A 10,188-nucleotide genomic window follows, 5' to 3' on the forward strand; every position below is an offset into this window, starting at 1 on the left:
AGAGGTCGCATCAGCAGCGAGGACGCCGGGGCCCCGAGGGGACGGGACAGCCCGCTGGTGGCGGCGCGGCGCCCCTGCCCTCCAGCTCCCTCCGGCCCTGCAGGCCCTGCTTCACCAGCTCCGCCTTCTGCCCCGCCCCCCGCAGGAGGCTTCTCTGCAGCCCCGCGCGCCTGGCCTCCAGACTCTGCCGCTCCTCGTCGGAAACATCCGCCGTCCCCTCAGCTCCTCCACACCCCCTCCAGAGCTGCCTCCTCTCTGGGAGCAGGGGAGAAGAAGCCTTGGGATCCCGGGCGTGCAGCGGGGAGGGGAGCCCAGAGACCCTCTCTGGGCGCATTCGAGCCTCGGCCGAGTACCGGGAGGGTAGACGGGGCGCGGGGGGCCGTACAGGCCACTTGGGGCCGGGGCTCCGGGACAAGTGGGGAGGGACGAGAAGACCCAGCGGCTCGGCCCCTGGCTGCCCTGTCCCCTGGGGCGGCCACCTGCGGGCTTGCCTGTCTCCTGGTGGCCCTGTGGGGGTCCCTAAAGCCCTGGAGGGCCTTGCGCCCGGGGTGTCCCTGCCCTCGGCCTCCGCACCTGCAGAACCCAGCGGGGAGGAGGGGCGCCTGCCCGACGGGAACCCCACAGCTCCAGGTCTGCTTGCGCTGCTGACCTCCCCTGACGGCCGAGCCTTGTCAAAGCTGTGCTCGCTGCTGACCACCCCCCCCCGCCCCGGCCAGGTCCCCTCTGCCGGTCACCCGCCAGACAGAGTTGCAGTCTCAGCAGCTCTCCCCTGGCCGTGCTCTGAAGCACCGAGGCCTGAGGCCCCATTTCCCAAATGTCCCTGGGATTCAGCCCCTCCTTCCCCGGTGCTGAGGGGCCACTCCAGCCTGCCCCGCTGCCCCCGCCCCAGGACGCTGTGGCCAGACCAGCCCTGCCAAAGCCACGGCTGTGAGGGTGGCACCCCCGCGGCCCCCCGTGACCTCTGCTCCTTGGCGTGGTGAGGGGGCCCCGCCTGCCTTGCTCTGCACCCCACTCCTGCTCCTGTCTCCCCCTGGCAAAGCTCTTCCCGCCCCCTGGGGGCCCCCGCTGGCTCCTCTGCTCCCGGACCCCTGTGCCAGGCTGAACCCGCCTGCTCCCATCTCCCGTGCGTTTCTCCAGAGCAGGACCGGGATGAATTTTTTCTTTGGACCTCCTGTCTCAGAACCGAGTGCGCTGTCAGGACACCCGGAGAAGGGGCGGCCCCGAGGGACCTGCAGTCCCAACCCCCCGGGGTGAGCGAGGGGAAGCACAGGAGGTGGTCCTGTCTGCCCCTGCGTCGCTCCCTCCTGCAGGAAGCCTTCCTGGGCCGCCAGCCCACTCCCCGCCCCATCTCCCGGCTCGGGCAGTGTGTGGATTTGGGAAGGCCCACTGAGCCTCTCACTCAGGATTATAAATCCTGGGGAATTCTCGTTCCAGGTCTTCACCCCCACCGGCCCCAGGGCAGTAAGACGTGCACAGAAGAATCCAGACAGCCTCACGGCCGACTGCACCACAGAACAGCAGATCCGCAGGACACGCCAGGAGGGCACGTGGGGCCACCCCAGTGGATGGGGCGGGAGTTGGGGTTTTATGGACCACCTGTGAAGGCTGGGTAAGACCCCCGGAGGAGTCCTGGCTGCCAGCGGGGAGGTGGGAGAGAGCACAGCCTGCTCCCAGGAGGGGAGTGTGGAAATGGGCCGGGCAGCCGGGAGCCTGGGATGCAGGCCAAGGGGCAGGCATGTGCTCAGCCTGGGCTTTGGGAGGGTGAGTCCTGGGGAGACACAGCCCAGACGGGCCCAGACGAGGGAAGAGGGGCTGGGCTCAGTGCAGGCAGGGGCTGGGGGGTGAAGGGGCGAGGAGGCAGCCTTCGGGCCAGGAGTACTTCCTGTCCGGGAGATGGCCCTCACTTCTCCTGCAGGGGGCATCGTGGAGAAGGTGAGCCCAGCCCGCCAGCCTCACCTTTCCCGGAGCTCGCTGGACTCCCGGCAGCGCTGCGCCCCCAGCTTGCCCAGGAGGTCCTGGCGCTCCCGGGCCTGCTCCTGCCTCAGCTCCTGCAGGAGCCTCCGCGAGGCCCGCAGCTCCCGCTGGCTCTCGGACAGCTGCTTGTGGAGCCCGGCGGCCGCTGCCTCGGAGGACTCCAGCCGCCGGCACAGCTCCTGCCCGCGAGTGGGAGCGTGGCGTGAGCCCCGTGGCCTGGCCAGGCCTTCGACCACAGAAGCCAGCGGGGCTCCCGCCTGCCCGAGAAAGGATGCACTTCAGACCGGAGACCCTGCCCGGGGTGTGGGGTTCAGGGGCAGGCGCCTGGTGGGCTTTGTGGCTTTGCTCCGGTGGGGACGGGGCACAGCGTTGCCTCTGTGGCCGCCCACCTGCTCCCGCTGCCGCCGCCTCTCAATGACCTGCACAGCCCACAGCGCAGGGCCCAGGGCGGCCGGGGAGCAGCCCCGTGGGGGGAACGCGGCCTGTGGGGGGCTCCTTGGTTGGCCCTGCGCCTCCTGGCCTTCGGTGCTGCCGCTCCAGGCTGGCTCCGGACACCCCACGTCTGCCTGCGCCACCTTCAGGGTGCAGGGAGGAAGTGGGGGAGGGGAGAGAGCGCAGGGCTGAGGTCGGACGGGTCCTTCCAGAGCATCTCCCGGGCCTGCTCGAAGCACCAGGACCCTGCAGCCCCTCCGCTGCTCCACGCGGGAAGGACCCGGGACGGGCCCGCACCTTTGTGATGCTGTCCAAGGTGAGCTGCAGGGATTCCGCCTCAGCCCTCAAGTCTCCCGGGGCCCCCCGGCCTCCACTGCGATGGGACTCCTGCTGGCGGGGGGAGGCTGCTCAGCGGGGTCCGGATTCCCCCACCGCGAGCCGCCCCTCTCCCAGTGCCACGCACCTGTTCCTGAACCTCCGTTCTGAGGGAGGAGATGGTTTCCTCCTTGTCCGCGTTCTGCTCTGTGAGCTTCCTCACCAGCAACGTCTGCTCCCAGAGTCTGGAGAGAAGTTGGGGTGGGGTCGTCAGTGCAGAGAACAGAGGCCGGGACACCGGCGGGCCCTGGAACCCCCCGGCCCCGTCGGCCACCTCCTGGGGTGAGGCCTGCCTGCTGGCTTCGGCTGCCTCTGCCTGCGTGGACCTTAGTCCCGCTCCAGTCAGACACCTCTCTTCTGCTCTAGAACCTGCAGTGGCTCCCGCTGTCTCAGGGTAGAGCGCAGAGCCCGAGTGCAGCACTCAAGGCCCCCGCTCCGACCCTGACTCAGCTCTCTAGCCCCACAGCGTGGCTTCCCAAGGCCCTGCTCTGTCTTTGGGGTGTAGCAGGTGCCGTGCTCACCTCTGGGCTTTTGTCCCGGCTGGTCCCTCTGCCTGGAGCTCCTCTGCCACCGTAAGTCTAATGGTGTTATTGTCTTTCCTTCCCGGGACCGCCTTCTTCTCAAAGACCCCTGGCTGCCCCCGAGTGACTGGGCCTCCCTTCCCGTGGGCCCAGAGCCCTCGGCTCAGGTCCCGGGCGCTGAACCCTCGGGCTGTGCTGGACCGCCCGTACCCCCGGGCCTGCCGTGGCTCTCCTCCGGGGCCGGCTCCGGTGTGTTGGACTCGCTGACCCCGAGGGTGTTTGTGACCACGTGAGCCCCAGGTCCCGTGGAACAGAGGCCTGTGGCAGCGTTAGGAGCTGCCTCCTGTTTCCTGCAGAAGCTGTCCTCACGAGACCTTCGAGCGCCACACGTGAGTTCCGTGTCCAGAACCTCCCACGATAACCGGGGGTGGACCCCGGCCCCTCTGGGGGCCCTCAAAACAGGCGCCCACCCCTGAAAGGATAGGCCTTTTAGGCCTGAAAATTCCACTTCTGGAAGCAGCCATGGGGAAACGGTCCGAGTACACCCAGGGCAGTGTTCACAGAGACGCGCCCAGTCGCAGGGCACTAGCTCTGCCTCCAGGGGATGGTGGGTAAGGAGGTCTGGGCCCGCCTGCCTTTGCCACGAGGTGGCGATTATGAGCCGTGGGTGGCCTCAGGGCAAGTGCCCGGTGTCAGGGTGTGGGGTGAAATCAGGAGTTACAACTGCACGTGAGTGAAGTCCCAGACCCGCGGCCGCTGGGCAGATGGGTGGGTGCGGCGACCCGCCCCCGCCCCCACCCCTGACCTCCTGCACCCACCTGGCCTGGAGTGCCACCTTCTCGGCGTCCCAGCGACCCTGCACATTGTCCTGCAGCTGCGGCTCCAGGCCGCTGGCTGTGTGGCTGGCCGTCAGCCGCAGGTTGGAGCCGAGGTTCAGGCAGGCCGTGTGCAGGCGCTGGGCCGTCCTGGCCACGTCCGCTCGCATGTCAGCGAGGCCCCTGGGAGACAAGGGCGGCACTCCACTGAGCCTCGGGGCCGCCTGTGGCTCGGCCTGGAGGCTCCACGCTGGGTGGCAGAGGGAGGGTCTGGTGACAGGCCTGCGGCAGACCCCTCCCGTGCCGTCCTCAGGGGAGGCCCCGCCGGGTGGTGTCTCGGAGGGGCAGGGGTGAGCAGGGGATGGGCCAGGCCGGCCAGGACAGGCTGTCCACCTTGAGCAGCACTTCCGCCCTCTGAGCCTCAGGGGCCCAGGGTGGACCGTTGGAGGTTCTCGGCAAGGGCCGGGGGCGGGGGGGGAAGCTAGAGTCCCTGCGGGTGGATCCGGCCCCTGACGCTGCATCTCCCTAGCCTGCCTCTCTTCTCTCCCCTGCACCCTTGCCTGCCTCACTCTGTCCACCGTCCATCTTCTCCACTGCCCACCTCTGCTGCTGTCTCCACCACTCCCCTCGGGCCACCCGTGGGAGGAGTGTGGTGGGCCCGATGCCTGGGCATCAGGTGCCCTTCTCCCCGACCCTGATGGAGCCCACGCCTGGCTCTGGGTGGGCAGGGTGGCTGGCACGCACCTCTCGGTGGCTGCACGCAGCTCAGCCAGGTGTCCACGGAGGGCTGTGACCTGTCTCTGCAGGAGGAGGACATCCTGGTGTCCCACCGTGCGAGTACGCTGGGTCTGAAAGCAAGAGGCTTGCGTCCACTGCAGGCGGAGGCCAGGCGCTGAGGGGTGAGGGGAGCCCTGCGGCCCCATTCACCCGCCCCACAATCTGGTCCTCCGGCTCCAGGCGGGCGGAGTGCAGACCCTCATCGCTACCCTCCCGCATGTGGCACCTACCCCACTGGCTTACCTTCCTGAGCAATGCAACTCGCCCCCGTCCCCGGGAGGCAGTGCTTTGCTCCCCTCCCTAAAGGACCTGGGGAGGTGACCACTCCCAGGTCCAGAACCAGGCCCCACTCAGCCTGGTTTCCCTGATGGGGCTGTGGGCAGCACTCAGCTCCCGCCCTCCAGCTGGGGGTTGGGAGCACGACACAAGGAAAAAGGCCTTGCCTTCTCCAGGACCTAGAGAGCAGTGCTTACTCTCGGAGGGCCCCTAGGACGTCGGGAGTGGGGCCTGGCCCTTCAAGGTGGCAGGGAGGCAGAAGCCTCTGCCAGTAGGAGCCCATGCAGTGGTAGGGGTGGGGGAGCCACCCTGAGAACAGGCGGAGTGAACAAGGTTGTAAGGTGCAGCGAGAGCCCACCGCTGGGCTGTGAACGGGGAGGGGACGGGGTGGAGAGTTGGGGGCAGGAGTGGGATGGGGTCACGTGCGGTCAGCGGCGCCAGCCTCGCAGGGAACTAAGCCGAAGCCCAGGAGGTCCTGAGTCCCCCCACCACCTTCCCAGCCCCTGCACTGGGCTGTGTCCTGAACACTGACCTCCAGGGACCCCCGGGGGGCTCACCACCACGCCCAGTGCTTTCCAGGGCTCCCAGGGCCCCTCCTGCCTGTTACAGCCCCGCCCGAGGCTTTTCAATGTTGCTTCAAACAAAGCACTTTCACATCCTGCCGGTCCTCCAGCCCAGGACCCACACGCTCACCTGCTACTTCATGAAGCCTTTGCCGATCGCCCTCCCCTTAGCCCCCGTCTGAGGTGCCCCCCATCGAGCCCAGAAACACCCTGCTGTGTACCTTGTGTAGGGAACGCCCTTTGCGCCTGGTGCCAGAGCCTTGTGTATACTTGCACCCCACCCCCCGACTGTGACCATCAAAGAGCAGGGATTAGACATCCCTCCTGCTGACATGAAAAGCGGACTCCTGTCCCTCCTGCCCACTGAGACAGTGGAATACTTGAGATTCCACACTTTACAACTTCTTGAATGCAAGGCTGGGCGGCCGGTATGGTAAGGGACACGCAAGCCAGGAACCAGTAAACTCAGGGACTCGAGGGGGACTTGCCAAACAGTAACTTGAATACGCTTCCTTGACCACAGGGGCTCTGGGGACAGAGAGGAAAGCTTAAGGTCCACCCAAGGGGGGGTCTGCTCACATGTGGAGTGGTCCCCCAAGCTGCACTCCAAGTAAGGTGTGCTAGAGGTGGGCGAATCCGCACGCAAACGCGCACGTACACGGCTGCTTGCAGGGTGCTATAACGAGGTGCCGTGGACGGTGAACAAGCTCACACACACACACACACCTGCACACACACACCTGCCTGCAGGGCGCTGTAAAGAGATGCAGTGTCCCCCACAATTCACATGTTGAAACCTAATCCCCAACGTGATGGTATTTGGAGGGGGGGCTTTCCAGTTCCACCTTCAGGACTGGTGTTAGTGTCCTTATAAAAGAGGCCCCACGAGGGTCCAGTCCCTTCTGCCACGTGAGCTTACAGCCAGGAGGTATCGTTCTGTGACCAGGAAGCGCTCTTCACCAGCCGAAGGGCCTGGCGCTTTGATCTGGGACTTCTAGGCTCCAGAGCTGTGAGAAGTAACTGTCTGCGGACAAGCCCCCAGGCTGGGGTATTTCTGCTACAGTGGCCTGGAGGGGCCAAGACAGTAAGGAAAAAATCTCCCTGTGGTTTTGGAACCACAAGTTAGCCTTGGTGCAGTTTTCAGCCTGGATTCACAAAACCTGGGTGGTTTAAAAAAAATAATAAAGCTGAAAATTTACTTCAATGTGGCCCAAAGGTTGTCAGAGCCCCTAAGAACCTGTCCTAAGCAAATGACAGTCCTTTCTGGAGCATACCACATTCATTCCAGGTTTCAAAGAATTTTGAGTCCCAAGGATAACACGCAGCTCTTAGAAAAAATTTTTTTTAAAAAAACCACCAAAGACACAAGGAAACACAGCACCATGACCAAGACCTAGCAGAAACAATAGACTCACACCTTGAAGAAGTTCAGACATTGGAACGTCAGACGCAGACTACAAAATAACTGCTTCCTAATATCATCGATGAACACACAGGAGGCTTGAAAATACCAGTTAAGAGTAAGATAGCTGGAAAATATACAGAATAAGCGTCAGAATTTCTAAAGATGAGAAACACAACGTTTAGAATTCGAGCCTAACAGGCAGGTTTAAGGGCGGTTGGACACCAGAAGAGAAAACTGATGACCAGGAGGGTAGATTCGAAAAAATTATCTACCACATAGACCAGGGGGGTAGAAGGAAGGAAAGTCTGGGAGGTTAAGAAGCGTGGGAGGGAGCACGGGGATGGGTAAGGTCCACGGGGCGGGAGAGGACAGGGGAGAGCGGGACGTGGGTGACACTGAAGGAGGTGACGGCTGCTTGCCAAGGACAAGGGAAGCGCGGCATCCTGACGAGTCCTCAGCAGGATAAACACAAAGAAACCTGCGCGTCTGCGGCGGGAAGCTGGCAGGAAGCTGGCAGGATGCAGTCGAGAGCGGCAGCTCATAGCGGCCACGGCAAGAGGACGACGCCCTCCGTGGCGGGCCAGCAGACAGAGGACGGAAGAGCCGCCGGCCAGCGGCCAAGGGGGAATAAAGACCCTCGATAAACCAGTGCCAAACTGGACCCAAGGCCCATCTCCAGGGCATTTGTTTCCCTAGTGGCCAAGGTGGGGGCGTGATGTGTCTCCCACGTCTCCCTAACCCCACGTGGGAGCCCGGCCATCGACGACCACCCTGTGATGGCAAACGCATATTCCCTCTTGGCGTCCTGTCCCTGTGCAGGGGTGGCTGCAGCAGGAGGGGCCGCTAGGCTTCTGACCGGAACAGCTGTCCAGCAGGAGGAGCTCTGTCCACACAGTGGGGTTGGGTCTCTCACCCCGCCCGATCCGTGTGGGAAGTGCCGAGACGGCCCCTCTGAGATGCGCTTGTCCGAGGGACACCTGTGCAGGGTCAGCCTGAAGCCCAGGCACCCAGCGACCAGCTCGGCCTCTGCTCCTGCCAGGTCTGGGGAGAAATCCTGCCCATGGGGCCCGCGGCAGACGCTGGGAGGTCCATGGGGACATCCAGGGACGATCGGAGCAGAGGCTGCAAGCCCAGCAGGGATGTGGACAGGCAGAGGCGTGGGGTGACCCGTCTCAAATATGTCCCCTACCTCAAGCTGGACGTCCTGCCCCAGTGACCAGCCCGGGATGGTCAACACAGTATCTCCCCCCAGCGAGGCTGAGGCCTGGAGCCCCGTGCCCTGACCCCGTGCCCCAGGGCTGCGGGTTTCAGAAGAGGCTGCGTGGGCCCTGCTGGGTTGGCCAGGGAGTAGGGGGCTGTGGTGCGGCCCAGGCTCCGGAGTCTGACCCCGAGTTGGGCCTGTGGAGACTCTTCTCTCTAGAGCAGCTCGGCCACACCAGAGCCAGGGCTCGGCCCTCACTCTACTTTCCAAGCCCAGCCAGGCGTCCTTCTCTCAAAGCGGGGGTCTTCCCACGCAGTGTCCCCCACCCTGCAGACTAACGTGGCCAAGCCGAGTGGGGGACATGGTGTGGCGGGAGGCCAGGGGCCTTGCCCCCAGGAGGGGCCAAAGCAGAAGCCAGCTCGCCGTTTCCCTGTTCCTGCCCCCACCCCGACCCCGGCCACGGGCACCAGACCAGGCGTGCGCCTGCCCACGGGCGAGAGCCAGGGAGCACCTCTCTCTGGGTCCAGCGCTGCCTCTCCCGCAGCTCCAGCTCAGCCCGCAGACTGCGCGTCGAACCCGCCAGCTCCTCGACCAGTGTGTCGTTGGCCTTCTTCATGTGTCCTAGCTGCTCCCGCAGGAGGGCGTTCACCTGGGAGAGGCCGGTGCTCCTGTACGGGCAGGGACGGAGCGGCGTGGCCGTGGGCGGGTGGCCTCTCCCTCCAGACGTGCTCAGACAGCCGGGCCCCGAACCTCCTGGGCCCAGACGACCTCAGCTCGACTGTGCAGCGCCCAGACTGCCCCTAAGAGGCACTGGACACCTGCAGCGGTCCTCAAACGGGGGCCGGCCTCTGGGTGCCGCCCCGGCACGCCCCCTCCTGCCCTGACTTGCTTTGCTCTCCCCACCTTACCCCCCTCCGGGCTCCCCCGGCTCTGCCACACACCTGTGGCTGGCTCCTAACTCCAGGGTGTGGGGGTGACCCCGAGACCAGCACGAGGGTTAGGGCTTGGGAGCCTGGTTGAGGGTACCAGGGCTGGGAAGGTACCCTGCCACGCAGGGCTGGGGCAGAGGGAGTCAGGCCTGTCCCGTGGAGGGGGCGGCCCCTCCGGGACCGTGGGGGTCTCTCTCCACCCAGGGGTCTGCATGTGGCTGCAGTCGGGGACCCCAAAACCTCTGGAGCCCGTACCTCCCGGCTAGCCGCGCGGCCACAGGGACTTCCTCTGCTGCTGTCTGCTCTGTGGGCATCAGCCTCCTCTTGGCTTATTTACCAACACCCTCCACCCCCCTTCTCCAAAACTGGTTTTCAAAATGCTTCTCAGCACTTTTCTTCCTTATCCAGAGTCCCTGAGGATGAACCAAGGCCGGGAAGTCTTGCACAAATGCCTTAACCTTCCCCAGGTCTGGAGACAGAGCCGGCTGTGGAGTGGAGGCTCATCCCTCCCGCTGGCCGCCCTGCAGGGAACGTGGAGAGATGCCCTTCCCTTCCGGGGCCGTGTCCTGGGGCTTGGGCTACCTCCGGGGGGGGCTGGGGTATGACACACACTTACCAACGGTGCACAAGTGAGCCCGATCATGAAATCAGAGCGGCTTGAAGCCAAAGGGGCCCGGGAGTCAGCGGACCGGGACTGAGGGGAGAACCCTCGGGCCCCCCAGGATTGGCCAGGCCAGCCGAGGGCCAGGAGCAGCTCAGGCGGCCTTCCTGGAGTTCAGGCCAGAGCCCCGGCCTCAGCAGGCGGTGGGGGCCTGGGGTGACACACGAGGGAGCAGAGGGCCAGGGAGGCCCCATGACCTGTGGGACCTGCACTCTCGCCTGAGGCCCTGGGGGTGCTCCTTCTCCCCGCGCTGCCCCTC

General features: G+C 65.2%; 1 protein-coding gene across 1 annotated transcript in view; it reads right to left on the reverse strand.

Annotated features, from left to right (window-relative positions):
• CROCC2 (ciliary rootlet coiled-coil, rootletin family member 2) overlaps positions 1-10,188 on the reverse strand; it is a 65,803-nt gene that overhangs the window by 43,708 nt on the left and 11,907 nt on the right. Inside the window, 10 exon segments of the mRNA XM_024760494.1 lie at positions 79-221; positions 223-255; positions 1,957-2,153; positions 2,364-2,549; positions 2,704-2,793; positions 2,870-2,966; positions 4,121-4,300; positions 4,862-4,935; positions 6,207-6,216; positions 8,831-9,007. Of these exon segments, the coding sequence (XP_024616262.1) occupies positions 79-221; positions 223-255; positions 1,957-2,153; positions 2,364-2,549; positions 2,704-2,793; positions 2,870-2,966; positions 4,121-4,300; positions 4,862-4,935; positions 6,207-6,216; positions 8,831-9,007 (1,187 nt within the window).

Source organism: Neophocaena asiaeorientalis, unplaced genomic scaffold, assembly GCF_003031525.2.
Source record: "Neophocaena asiaeorientalis asiaeorientalis breed wild unplaced genomic scaffold, Neophocaena_asiaeorientalis_V1.1 scaffold185, whole genome shotgun sequence".
Classification (NCBI taxonomy): domain Eukaryota; kingdom Metazoa; phylum Chordata; class Mammalia; order Artiodactyla; family Phocoenidae; genus Neophocaena; species Neophocaena asiaeorientalis.